The following is a 14,100-nucleotide window of genomic DNA, read 5'->3' as shown; positions in this document are numbered from 1 at the left end:
CACAGATTGTGGGGACCTACTCATTCCAGGTGCAGTCTGCAAACAGGCAAAGGGGTTACTCGGAGGTCACACACCACTGAGCGACGAGGATGCATTTCGAGAAAGGTGTGACCGGGCCATCGCCTTGTGGTGCGAACATCCCGAGGGCACGTACACAAACCGGACGGTACAGTCTAGCGCGCACCCAGGCTCCGCGGTCCAGCCCAGTGCCCCTGGGCTACAGCGTGTGACTACAAAACAACCCCAGATTCAGTCCCGTGCTGGCAACAAGGGCACAACCAGAGACACGGGGAACACGAGACAGCTGACACGCGGCGTAACACGGCCGCTGTGTATAAGCAACACTTTCTTTGTGAGTAGACAGAGCCCCCCCTAAAACAACACGGGGAAGAACAGCGCAGTAAACCAGAAGCCAGTAACATGGCTGTTTATCACCCTTCTCAAGTGTCATGTATTTTCCACAATTGTGTGTGATGCACTTGATGGGACGGGCAGGGTAGGTCTGTTCACACCAGCATCACCATAAGCACCTGGGCCAGGTGCTGTGCTATCACAGGGTGGCGGCTCTGACGTTATTAGGCAACAGGATGTTCAATTCCATTGTCATCCTGTGGACCACCGTCCTACAGGGTCTGTCGTTGACCAAAATGTCATTATGCATCCCTGATTATACTTGGACACCACCTGTGTCCATTGACAACCGTTCAGGGGTTCAAAATGAAAGCAAGTAAGTTATTTTTCACAGAAAAAAACCTGTTTGAAATACGGAGGATCCTGAACAACACAGGTTTGAACTTACAAGTGGGATTTTTTTTTTCCAATAAATACTGTACCATAAATGTATCTTCTCTTCCTTATGATTCTCATAATAATGTTTTCCTTGCTCTGCCTTCTTCTTTGGTAAGAATACAGTGTTATACTACGTATAACACAGAAAATATGCGTTAAGCCACGATTTACATTTTCGGAAAGGCTTCCGGTCAACAGTCGGCTATTAGTAGTTAAGGATTTGGGGGGTCAAAAGTGATACACAGGTTTTCAACTGCGAGGGGCATGGGGTCCCCTCGTCCCCCTGTTGTTCAAGGCTCAAGTGCAGTTCAGACTGACGCAGAGCTGGGATATATTACAGCCCGCTGCTTGCTACCAAGCCGTAAGACCACAGCATAAACACCCTGTGAAGGGTCGGCACCCTGGTTAGAAGCCGCCCACCTCAGTGTCACTAGGAGGATCTTTACACAGGAAAGACCAAACACTAAACTCATCCTCTCTTTTCCTCCTAGCGTGGAGCTGGACTTCAAGCAGCAAGAAGACAAACTGCAGCCCGTGCTGAGGAACCTCCACCCCTTCGAGGACGCTCAGGTCGCACCTCCTCCGCCTTACTCCCAGGAGCCTCACGCCTCGACCCCCAAGCAAAAATCCAAACCCGAATCCAAAAAGCACGGGCGATGGAAACTCTGGTTCCTTTAAAACCCATGGCGTTGGGAGTCTCAAGGCCGACTCTGAAACCCACGGGGGTCCCGTCAGCCCTTCCCCGAAACGAACGGACGTGAACCGTGGCCGACCCGGCGCCACCCCGTTCGCACCCCGCTTACCAAAAAGGCCTTCGTACTGATCGATCGTGAACAGGAGCCCGTCGGCCGACGCGGGCGGTGAAACCTGAAGTGACGCCGCGTCCAGTCAAGGGGACGCCTGGCCGTCCTGCCCCCACCCCAGGTCGGCAAGTCCCATGTCGTCACCCTGCGGAACGCGGGCGGTCCCTCTGTACACAGCCAGAACTCACGGCTATTTCTAAGCCTTTGTTCGTTTTTTTAATAACGAGAAGAAAAAGCAAGCCTTATGTTGGCAAAGGACTTCATTTTTACGTTTCCAACAAAGCAGGGGGCAGGCGCGACTTCCAGCACATCCGATTCCGGAGAAAGCACAATTTTTTTCAAGTGGTCAGAGACCATGAATACTCTCTCAAATGTGACTCTGTGTATATCTGCCTTCATGTGCTGTAGCGCTAAGCCAAGTGACCACATCACAGTGTCACATTGACACCTTAGCATCCTCCACACCTTCAGACCGGCAACATGTTTACCGCTCATTTCCAAACGGCCAGCAGCCCGAGTCTCCCAAAGTCAGGACATGGCTGGAATCACTGCGAGTTGACAGGGTCAGAGCTACTGGTCACTAAGCTTCCTTGGATCTCATTTTTAATCTTTTGATACCCAAAGTCCAAACGCTAAATTCTGGCAAGAATTCGAAAACACACATCGAAAGACACCGTGGGTAACGCAGCTGCCGATCAGTCACAGGCATTTTCTGCCGCCGGAAGGCGTTTCTGTGGATCAGTCTCTGAAACGATGTTCATCACCGAAGGCGCAGGCAGCCATCGTAGACAATGTGTCGTGCTTGGTGACACCTGTGGAAGACCTGACCACCTCAACGAGACACAGTGTGTGTGGTTTAGCGGCTACCATCCAACAAACGTAATATCACCTCCATTTAACCTATTAGTCAGCTGTACTCAACGAAATACCTAGGGGAAAAGCTGTGAATCAAATGTTTTTAGGTATTTTTTACAATAAACAGTGACACTTAGAGTTCTCTTTTGATTACACACTGCAATATAAATCTTAGTTCCTTTATTTTTTCACTCATTCCTTGGCAAGTATCTTTTTATACAAATCAAAGTCCCCTGATCTATGAATAACCTTGTCTATCGACGTTTGCTTTTCACAGTAGGACGCAGGGATCTTCTTTTGCCTTTTTTGTTTTGTTTTTGTACAAATGGAATTTTGAATAATTTGTGAACACATGAGGAAACCTAGTCTTCAAGTTGCTGTCTCACAGTCTCACCTCTAATCTAGTGTAGACATACACCTGTCATTGATCAGATGCCAGGGGCAGAGTGGCTCCCCTTAGGTCCTCTTCCTGAATTTGTCAGATCGGGGCTATTTCTCCCCCTGCGTTTCTCCTCCTGACTCGGCAGCAGACTGACTTTAGCTCTAAGTGTTTTGACTCTACAAGGACCTTGTAGTGATCAGCGATCAGATCTGAACCTGGAGAGTCTGAGGTGTAGACATCCTCTGGGGGTTGTTCCAGCTACACCACAGCTGTAGGTAATTCTTTCATTAAAAGAAAAAATAGGCCTCTGTTGAAACGATGCACAAGGATACAAATCCTTGGCCATCGGTAAACAGAATTGAGCAATATTTTTGTGCAAAAGAAGGACAAACAAGATGATCCTGTGACCCTGAAGGAAGTGCAATTGTGTCGTGGAGACATAAAGTTTTGAGAAATGTGTTCCATGTATTTTGTACTGTTTCTAACTAATGTTATAAAAATGTCGCAACGTTATTTCTCCGTGTTTTAAGGACTCCCAACTCTCTCCGTGAGCTGAAATAAAGATGTGAGCAGCCTTCTAATTAGTTCTATAAATCTGTCGACACACGAGGACATCCTGGTAAACAAAACAACATCCCTTTTCAAAAGCAGCCTAGATTAAAAAAAAAAAATTAATTTTCCGAGTCGAAAAGGAGACTGAAGATACATTCATTCCTATTTAAAAAATAAAACTGTCTTCAGAATAGGAAAACTATTTTCAAAGTCATTTCATAGTTTAATTGCAATGTGTCATTAACAGATGATTCTTCTCTTAGAAAGATTTAAGAACTTTGATACAAAAACCAAGGTAAAAGGTACAGTGTTCCCTCATATGTAGATGTGCCCACGGCATTCCGTATGGAGATTAAATTATTATACTTGTCACTAAGTTCTTTATTAATTTTCAAATAATAAAAAAAAAAACAAAAAAAACGAAAGGTAATGTTCTGTGTGGCTATTATACTTATTGCGTGGTCTGAGTTATTTGGGAAAATAGAAGTAAACTAGAAAACAGCAACAGAAGAAGGGCGTTCAGGCTGAAAAACCTTCATCGAGGTTCCGAGAGAGGAGACCACTACGAGGTGTGGGCACTGGCCTGGCCTGCCCGGCTGGGGGGGGGGGGGGGGGCTCACACTCCGGCTGGGACTCAGCTTACCAGACCATGCGCCCTGGCATGGGCTTCGGCCACCAGGAAGACGGGGTGACTTCTTGAGGATGCAGGGCACCCACCATACAGGCTCACAGTAGGGTCACTCACTGATGTCCAGTTTTTAAAGAACCTCAGACAACTGAACTCCCTGTTTCCAGGGAAACTCCTGCCATGGTCCCATGGAGACAGCTTCCCTGACCATCATCAATCAGGTCCCAGCCCCAGGGGACCAGCCACCTCCTCCCCTTCTTGTCCCCTCCTCTGGGTGGAACACCGACACCTCAGCTGGCTGAGGAGCACCCTCTCCTGCGGAGGCTAGCCCAACACTGACCCTTCTGAAGGAAGAGTTCCGCCAGGAAACCCAGAGGAGAAACCGTACCCCCTTTCCTGGTCTCTGCAAGGATGGAGGGCCGCCGTGGGCTGAGGCAGACAGCTCCCCCATCTCCCAGTTCCTCAGGGGGGAGAAGGGGCTGAGCAACTCCAGGCACAACAGTTTGTGAGACCCAAGACACCACCCACAGCAGCTGGGGAACCTGAAGTCACATCCACAATCACCGGTGAGTCCCCCCCACTGCTGTGCCTCTGAGGTCCTCAGCTGTAAAGGACACCCACTGGGCCACTGCCCACCACTCTTACAGTGTGCCACTACCCTCAAGAAGTCCCAAGGCCTGTGCCCTGTTCTGTGGACCTCAGACCCTCCCCCAGCTCCAGGAGAGTATAAAAAGGGCAGGTAATCAAGGGAGAACCATGCTACCTAATAAAGAAAGGGCCTAGGACGTGGGCAGAAGCTCCCCACGCTTCCTGCAAGGTTGCCAAGGTGACCACCACCACGGAGAGCTGAGGTGTGGTGGCAGTGCCCTGCAGCAGGCTGACCCGTCTCGAACAGGAAGTGAGCCCGCCGTGCCACACCGCTGTCCTTGGGTGCTAGCGTGGGCACGGCACAGGACGCGCGGCCCTCGGCCACGGCTCAGAGCACACTCCGCACGGAGAAGCGCCTGCTCTCTGCCTCGGAGACGCAGGACCAGGACCGGGGACAAGAAGAACGGAGTGCGGAGCGTGAGCGCCTCTGCGCCCCACTGTCCGAGACAGCCGCACTCCCCTGACCACCGCTGGGGACTGGGCGACCAGGAGCAGGGTCAGCGGCCGGTGACATCCGACCTGGCACGGGGCCGGCAGCTCCAGGGCACAGCGCCACCCTGAGCGAGCTGCTGTGCAGGCAGGTGCACGTCTCTCATCTGGACACCCCAGCAGGGGCCCACGGGGCGCAGGGCAGGTGTGGAGAAAGAGCGCTGCGACTCGGAAGCAGCGCCCCCTTCTGCGCATCCGCGTGCGCTCGGGCCGTGACGGGCAGATCTGGCAGAGAGGCTGCCCGAGAGCCGCACGTTGCCGGGTAAGCAGCTCAGGGACCAACGGGGCTGCCTTTGCCGTGCGGGATGAGCGCGCAGGGCTTGTGGCCTGTTTTGCCCAGGCAATGGCCGGGTTTCACGTCCTCCGCAGTGATGCCCCCGCCAGTGACCACCCTGGGCAATGGCCGGGTTTCACGTCCTCCGCAGTGATGCCCCCGTCAGTGAGCACCCTGGGCAATGGCCGGGTTTCACGTCCTCCGCAGTGATGCCCCCGTCAGTGAGCACCCTGGACAAACTGCGGGGCCCCGGGAATCTGAGGGAGGCAGGGAAACCCGTCGCACCATCGGCGGATAGAAGGGAACTTAGGAGGACATGCGTACCGGGCGGGGGTGACTTTCTGGAAGCCGCGAGCTCTCTAAGGCGGTTGACTGCCCAAGTCCCATGAACAACACTTGTTTTGTTTTGTTTTTATCCTCACCCGAGGACTTTTCCATTTTTTGTTCAAATAGAGTAGGAGGGAGGGGGAGAGGGAGGGAGAGAGTGTGTGAGAGAGAGAGAGAGAGAGAGAGAGAAACATCGACGTGAAAGGGACACATCGAGTGGCTGCCACCCGCACGACCCAACCAGGGCCGGGGACAAACTGCAACCGAGGTACGTGCCCTCAGCGGGAACCGAACCCGGGTCTCTCTGGACCGCAGGCTGATGCTCTAACCGCTGAGCCAAACCGGCCAGGGCCCATGAGCGACACTTTTGACAGCACAAGTATAGTACAGAGAATCAGACACTGTCCGTTTGAAAGTGTTAGAATGTATTACTTTCTTTTGCAGACAAAATTAAGAACAGCCTTTTTTGAAAAGCACAGCCATTCGTGAACTCCACGAGAACAGACATCACAAAGTGCGTGTTCGTGCAGAGACATCCCGTCTTTGAGCAACTGTGACAGTGTTTTCCAAGGGGAGCAGCACTTGGGCCCTCGCGGACCAGGACCACCCAGGCCCGAGGACAGCACTGGGTTTCCCTCGCGGTGCCCTCCCCAGACGACGCTGTTGTCACAGTGAAACCTTCCCGCCCCCGCGGCGTCCCGCTGCCGACACTGGAGTCCAGTGGGTCAGGAGGCCTGGCGGGCACACGGGCCAGTGGACGATCCAGGCAGAGGTGCCCTTCCTAAGCCTGCTTCTGAGAGTTCTCCACGGCTCAGCTTCCTGGGCAAAGGCCCGCCTTTTCCTTCTAGTCAATCGGTCGTTTGTAGTCTTGTGGTGTGTATCCAGGCCACAGAAAAATCTAAATGTCCTTCTCACGCAATTACATTTTTAAAGGACCCATTAGCGGAAGGTAAACCCGACCATTTAGAAGTGGCAGCTAATATCGCAGAAGGAATATTCCTGCGTGTTTGTCATTTCACATGCTCTCAACCCAGCTCTGCTCGTTCCAGCAGACACCCTGGGGGGGCCGTCGCCCACCTAACCACGGCTCAGGCCACCTGTCCACCAGGCAAGAGCACCTGAACCCACCACGGCCACCTGCGGAGAGCTTCCCCAAAGTCTAAGAGGACCGCCTAACACTGAGGGCCCAGACACCTTTTCAAACAGGAACAGAAAAATACAGTCTGAAATCCGACAGTCTGACAGTAAGCCCTTCACTCGGTCACTCTGCAGCGTGGACTACACTGCAGTGAAGATAAAACAGCATCCTGAGTGGGCAAGATTCACGCCAGCCTCCTCGCTACACCAGGCCTGAGCCAGGGCCCCGCCCCATCCATGGCTCCACACCTGCCAAGTGGCGTTTGATTGGTTACAAAAAAAAGTGTGATCCTGAAGATCATGGCGTATTTTTCTTCCAAGTATAAGATGTTTTCCAAGAGCCCATTTCAAACAGAATGTGGACAGATGGAAAATACACTGAAACAAATGTTAGACAACCAACTCAAAGTGCTTCATGAAACCCGGACGCAGCCCAAAGCAAGGCTTCCGTGGTGTGCCCAGGCTCACCCCAGGACGCGCGACGCCCCGGGGTCTCCGTTCCACGCAGGACGCGGGACAGCCCGGCGTCTCCGTTCCACGCAGGACGCGGGACAGCCCGGCGTCTCCGTTCCACGCAGGACGCGCGACGCCCCGGGGTCTCCATTCCACGCAGGACGCGGGACAGCCCGGCGTCTCCGTTCCACGCACAGGCAGACAGGGAAAATGCCAGACCCAACAGCCTCCCCCGGACCAACTCCGTGGAAAAAGAGGTCCCGTTTTTAGGATGGTTGCTGGCAGGATCGCGGGGTCAGTCAGGAAGAGAAGCGCATCTATTCAAAACACTTGTATCCCCTTAAAAACGAGGAACAAGCACAAAAGAACTGAAACCCCTCTGACATAGAGGGATGTCAGCGCTCCCCCAAACCAGGTCTCCAGACCCTTCTCTGGGCTTTTTCCAGTTCAGAAGGCCCACCCGCCCCCCGCCACCCCCAGCACCTTTCTCTAACCTAAACTCACAGAGCAACAACAGGGACTCGGGGATGAGACACCAGGAAGTGAAGGCGCACACCTCCATCTGAGCACAAGGTCGCATGCAAGGGCAAACCCAGCCTTCAGGGGAGCATCCTGCCGCTCCGTGGCCACCACGAAGGGACGCCTGGTCCCCCGAGAGCAGAAAGAGCCCTCTCTACAGCCCCGACTTCCAGTGGCAAGTGCGCGTCCTGAAAACATCCCAGGCTGCGGGCTCCTTAAACAACTGCAGCCCATTCAGAACTGCTTTTCTGAGATCCACCCTGGGGCAGCCTGGCTGGTCTCACAAATGGGATTTCTGAACTCCTACAGATACCGCCGAGGTGGGGCTTGGAAGGTGTCCGCTTGGGACCCAAATCCACGCCCTGCTTTGGAGACTTCGGTGGGAAGCGGCCGGATGTGGGCCGTTCGCCTTGGGCCGCTGCCAGCTGCTCAGCGGGAAGTAGGCCACAGCTGGGTGAGACCAAGTACGGTCCTCCCTGTCATAACCATCCTCAGAAAGTGCCAGAGCAGCCAAATTTAAGAATAATGAAATGAGGAGGAAAGTGGTCCACTCTGGGGAAAAATGGTGCCATAATACACATTTTATATTATTCTCAGATCCCATTCCAGGCCTCTACGATCTGCAAGAAGAAACATCTACCGGGCATCAGAGCAGAAGCAAACGGCTACGTTGGAGCACCTCGGCTACGTGCCAAGGTCTCTCGTCACGTGTTAGTCATGGCATCTTCCACGTAAACTGAAGAAAGAAACCTCCAGAAGGATGAGGACTGAGAAGAAAGCACACATCCTTCTCTGCCCCGAAGCGCGGCCGGCTCACCGTCCACCTCCGACGCTCGTGGCCAAGGGGCACCGCGCGCACAGCAGAGGCAACGGAGGCACCTCGCCCGCGCGGGGCCACAGCAAAGTGGGCTTAGTTTCGAAAGACAGTCGGAAAAGGACCCGATGGAGTTTCAGGCTGGAAGGTAAATGCCATTCCTGGGAAAGAGGCGCTGGGCACAACAGAGCGGCCACGCGCTGCCACTGGGCACTTACGATGAGCTCGGAATCCCGCCCCATGGAGATGACCGTCCTGTTCACCGTCCGGAGAAGCTTCTCCATGATGATCTGGACGTGCCTCTGAGTGGGACCCTGCGGGAGGACACACGGGTGTGAACCAGCACCCAGAACAGTCGGGAACACACAAGCCCTGGGCTGTGACTGCATCCACTTCCCCTGGAAACCGAATCGAGGCCAACCCTTCCGAGATGAAAAATGGTCCTTGTCAAAGGCAAAAGCGTTCGCAAAGCAAACTCAAGCCATTTTATTAATTACCGTCCATTAATGATATTTGTTATATAATCACGGTAATTTAAGCAAACCTTAAAAATGAAAGCAAGCCTGTTTAAACAACATAAGGTTAATGATTCCTGATTAGTCCTGATTAGTCGTTTCCGGAGGCGCTGGCCCTCGAGGAGGAGGCAGGCAGATGCCAGCGAGGGGCGCTCCACAGGTCAGCCTGCGACGGGGGAGCAGCGCTCAGAGCAGAATGCTTCCACGCCGGTTATAAACGACCTACACTCGTGCAGCCGTAGGACTTCCTCTCGGTACAAATCTGCGCTTCTGCTTAGCGTGACATGGGATTCTCGATTCTTCTGCATGAGCTCTGAACGTGTATAAAAATGTTCTCTAGCCCAGCCGGTGTGGCTCAGTGGTTGAGCGTCCACCCATGCACAAGAGGTCACGGGTTCGATTCCCGGTCAGGGCACATGCCCAGGTTGTGGGTCCAATTCCCCAGTGGGGGGCGTGCAGGAGGCAGCCAATCGATGTTCTCTCTCATCAATGTTTCTATCTCTCTCTCTCTCCCTACCTCTCTCTCCCTCTCCCTTTCTCTCTCTCTAAAAAGCAATAAAGAAAAAATATTTTTTAAAATATGTTTTCTAGTCACATTCGCACAAGCCCAGGACAGGTGCCATCTCCTCAGTGAGGTTTGGCCATACCAGACTCTGGCATTTTCTCCAGTAAGATCAGGGCAAGCCCTGGACTGGTACCAGTGGAGGCTGCCCTGGGTGAAGCCATCACCACTGAAAATGAATTTATCTGATGTCTACCTCTGAGGGCACTAACTAGCTCAGAGAAGGAGCCAGGGCAGGAGGAAGTGGGCAGGACGTGTGTGTGTGTGTGTGTGTGTGTGTGTGTGTGTCTGTGTGTGCATGTTGACTGGGAAGGTGTCTGGAGGTCATGTGGGATAGAACTAAGAGCCACCCCCTGCCCTGGCTGGTTTGGCTCAGTGGTTAGAGCGTCAGCCCGTGGACCAGAGAGTCCTGGGTTCGGTTCCTGCCAAGGGCACGCACCTCGGTTGCAGTTTGTCCCTGGCCCTTATTGGGGTTGTGTGGGTGGCGACCACTTGATGTGTCTCTCTCACATCGATGTTTCTCTCTCTCTTCCTCTTTCCCTCCCGCTCTATCTGATGATAAATGCAAAAAAAAAAAAAGAGCCACCCTTGCTGACCTGAAAATCCAACCAGTCTGTCCAGTGCTTGGGCAGACCACCAAGGCCTTGCACACGTTTCCAGACACCCCTGGAGAACCAATGATGTCACATGTGTACACGTGTGTGTGTGTATGTGTGTATATATCTGTGTGTATATATATATATACACACAGATATATACACACACATATATATATAGTGGGTACACTGGGGATGGGGAAGCTTAGGGTCAGACTTCTCCATGTGTATGCAAGTAATGATTAAGGGAAAGGGTCCATGGAATAAGCATGCAATTTAGAAATGCAAAAGGAAATACCATTTAAAAAAAAAACCCCAAAACCCAGCTAGGGGAGCCTCAAAAGAAATTACTCACGGGGGAGGAACCGGGGGCAGAGGCAGAAATCCGCTCTCCTCCAAACTCTCAGAAGCACCGTGACATAAAAGCGAACAAACGATGTGCGTGTGTTACTGTGACCCAGTAAGAACTGAAGGAAAGGGTGCCGGCCACGGCCCTCCATTTGCTCATTTCCCACTTTTAACCCCCAAGCCTCTGTCTGACGTTGAGAATTAAAATCGAAGTCTGGGGAGGCTTGTAGCTGGGATGGTACAGGAAAGAAACTGAAATATTTTTATCGGGGAAGAATAAACATTGTGGTGTAATTAGCACCTTAGACATAAATAAAAGTAATGTGCGGGCACAAGTTTACAGAGAGAGGACAACCCTCAAATTCAAGGCCAGGGCTTCTGGAGAGAACCCACGTGCCCCGGCCCCCCGGCAGGGCCTGCGTGAGCCCCGGACCCGGGCGCAGCCGTCACTCACCACGTCCCTCCTGTACAACACCTCCAGCATGTCGCTCAGCAGCTGGCAGCAGGCCTCCAGGTCCTCCTGTCTCTCCAGATGGTACTTGAGCTGGTCTGTCATCATGGGCAGCAGGATCTCTCTGCAGTCTGCGGAGACACGGGGTTGCCCGTTAGGAGGGGGCCCAACAAGACAAAGCTGGTGCTTGCTAGGAGCCTGTTTCCGGAGCGCGTGACAGGGTGCTCCAGGACGGGACATTTACATTCTGCCACCTGACCTCTGGGGGCGGCAGTTCACGGACGAGGAGGAAATCACTTCCATGGCTACGTGGACATTTACGCACAGCGACACGGGTAAGTGACGTGGGTGTCTCTAAATACACGAGAATTCGCAAACATGCTGCCGTCCCCGCCTCATCCCCCACGTCGCTTACAGGGTTCCAGTTACCCCGACTCAACCACGGTGCGAAAATAATCAATGGAAGATTCCAAAAATAAACAAGTCACACGTTGCATACTGCACGGTGTTCTGAGCCGTGTGATGACCCTTTGAACAGTGCTGCTCTGTCCGCCTGGGCCGGGAATCGCCCCCCGTCCGGCGTATCCTCACTGCACCTCACGTCACGGTAGACTGTTATAACTGTTCTAGTTCATTAGCAGTTACTCGTGGTGTTCTCTTACTGTGCCTAATTTATAAACTAAACTATATCATAGGTGCGCATGGATAGGAGAAAATACAGTATATACAGCATTTGGTACTAGGATCCCCTGCACATAAGATAGAATTACGTACATGCATGAAAACATATAAACACATATCCCCCATACTGTACACACGGATACGAACTCAAATGCACGCTGAGATTTTAACTAATGTTGTGGGCCTATAAATTCAATGATGTGCAACTTTGAAAGAAATACTTCTTCCAACCAAAATGACTTGAACTGTAGCTCTTCTCATTCATCCCCGGGAGGCTCAAAGCACAGCTTCCTTCTGCTCAGATGCCACCACCTCCTAAAGGTCTCTGAGCTCCATCGGCCCGCAACCTGCTAGACTCTCCATTGTCTGGACTCACGTTCTGCTGGGCTCGCCCCTGGGGGACAGTGGGCAGAGGACCAGAGCTCAGGCTCTGGGAGCACGTGGTCTGACTTCAGATTCTGCGGCTTCCTAGCAGCATGACTGTGGGCAGCTCGGTCCCCTCTCTGAGCCTCAGTGTCCTCATCTGCAACATGGGCACGACGCAGAGGCACAGTGACTCCCACAAGGCTCACTGGAAGGTCAGGGCCAGGTGCAGGTTAGAGGCTCAGGACAGGGGACTCCCTTTCATGACGCAATACCAACGCGACCAATGAGCCACAGCCTCGCGCTGGCCGCCCAGATGCCTGAGCTGATGCATCAGCACGAGAGGGAGGGAGCATGGGGAGCCGGCATTGACCTTGCAGGGGAGCCAGGGGCCTCCTTCAGGGTGCAGTGTTTCCTGCACCTGCCGGCAGGAAGAAGAGGAATTTGCCACATGGGGCAGCCATGGGGGGGGGGGGAGGCCCAGGAAAGAGACCACAATGTACAAAGTCAGGGAGACCGGAGCAATGATGAGGAGGGTGAGGGGACAAAGGGAAGGGGGTGGGTAAATTTCATCATGAATATGATGGGTGAGGCGGGCGGGGTGGGAACCAGAACCCTGGAGATGTGACCAGACAACAGCCTGGAGAGAAACTCTGTGATGCCAGCAAGCAGGCAGTGGAGACGGGGCCCCGAACGGGCCAACTGGCTACTGCAACCATCCAGGCAGGAAATAGCAAAGGCCTGTGCTCCTGCTGCAGAAATGAGTTTGCAAAGAGAGGCCTGAGCCCGGCCGGTGTGGCTCAGTGGTTGAGCGTCGACCCTGCACCAAGAGGTCGCAGGTTCGATTCCCGGTCAGGGCACATGCCCAGGTTGTGGGCCTGATCCCCAGTGGGGGGCGTGCAGGAGGCGGCCAGTCGATGTTCTCGCTCATCGGTGTTTCTATCTCGCTCTCCCTCTCCCTTGCTCTCTCTCTAAACTCAACAAAGAGAAAACAAAGTTTAAAACGGAAAGAGGCCTAGAAAAGGGCAAACTGAGCAGGCTGCCCACACAGCTGGGTGATGAGCTGAGCGGTGGGTGGGGTGTGGGCTGAGGCTCGGACACCACCCCAGCCTCCTGCTGACGAGCAGGGGAGGGCACTGGGAGAAGACGTGTGTTTCAGGAGAAGTTGACCAGGGCTTGGGTTGGGACAGTTCGGGTCGCCTGCTGGATACCCACGTGACCCCAGCGAGTAGGCGACTGGGGAAAGGGCTCCCGGGCCGGAGGGGGTTTCCGGCTGAGAAGCACAGGCTGGAGAGCCGCCGTCTGGGCCAGTAGTGAAAGCAAGCGCGCGGGTGAGCCTCTCCGTGGGGAGCGTGCCGAGGGAGAAGGAAAAGCCCTGAATGGATGAGGACGGAGGTGTTGGGACAGGCTTGGAGGACGTGAAACAAGCCCGGAGACGTGGAAAGAGGCAGGGGTAGGTGAAGGTACCCCAACCAGGACAGTCAACGTGGCCATGTGCGGCCAGACGCGTGGACGAGGACCGCTCAGGACGCTGTGAGAGCCCAGAGACCCCTCCCCTGGGCAGCTCCCTGGGTGGTCTGAGCAGAAGTGCAGGGGAGGAGCAGACGCCCGTCCTGAAGCAGCAGCTGTAGAGCAAAGGGACGCTGGGCTGTGAGGATCCCAGAGATCACTCAGGTTTCCGTGTGCTCTTCACACCGGAGCAGAGAAAAGGGTGTTCAGAAAGTTAAAGAACACTAAGGAAACTGATACAAATGAGACTGCAGATGAAATGCCATTACTGGGCGGCTTCCCACTGGGGAGCGCCAGGCAGCGGTGGCGCTGCCCCTCCGGCACGCACTCCGCGTACAAGCCGGTCCGCGCGCGGAGCCGGCCCGGCCAGCGTCTTCCTCGGTGATGCCGAGCAGGCGGCCAGGC

The 14,100-nt window shown here is 53.9% G+C and overlaps 2 protein-coding genes across 2 annotated transcripts in view; one reads left to right on the top strand and one right to left on the bottom strand.

Annotated features, from left to right (window-relative positions):
* INSYN2A (inhibitory synaptic factor 2A) overlaps nucleotides 1-1,467 on the top strand; it is a 35,406-nt gene extending 33,939 nt beyond the window's left edge. The window contains exon 3 of the mRNA XM_036264870.1: nucleotides 1,281-1,467. Within this exon, the coding sequence (XP_036120763.1) occupies nucleotides 1,281-1,467 (187 nt within the window). The remainder of the gene's footprint in view (nucleotides 1-1,280) is intronic.
* The window catches only part of DOCK1 (dedicator of cytokinesis 1), a 423,011-nt gene that overhangs the window by 246,048 nt on the left and 162,863 nt on the right, over nucleotides 1-14,100 (bottom strand). Inside the window, exons 26-27 of the mRNA XM_036264869.1 lie at nucleotides 11,146-11,273; nucleotides 8,889-8,984 (exon numbers count right to left, since the gene is read on the bottom strand). Coding sequence (XP_036120762.1) covers nucleotides 8,889-8,984; nucleotides 11,146-11,273 — 224 coding nt within the window. The remainder of the gene's footprint in view (nucleotides 1-8,888; nucleotides 8,985-11,145; nucleotides 11,274-14,100) is intronic.

This window comes from Molossus molossus, unplaced genomic scaffold, assembly GCF_014108415.1.
Source record: "Molossus molossus isolate mMolMol1 unplaced genomic scaffold, mMolMol1.p scaffold_m16_p_17, whole genome shotgun sequence".
NCBI lineage: Eukaryota > Metazoa > Chordata > Mammalia > Chiroptera > Molossidae > Molossus > Molossus molossus.
This window is presented reverse-complemented; position numbering and strand designations above follow the sequence as displayed.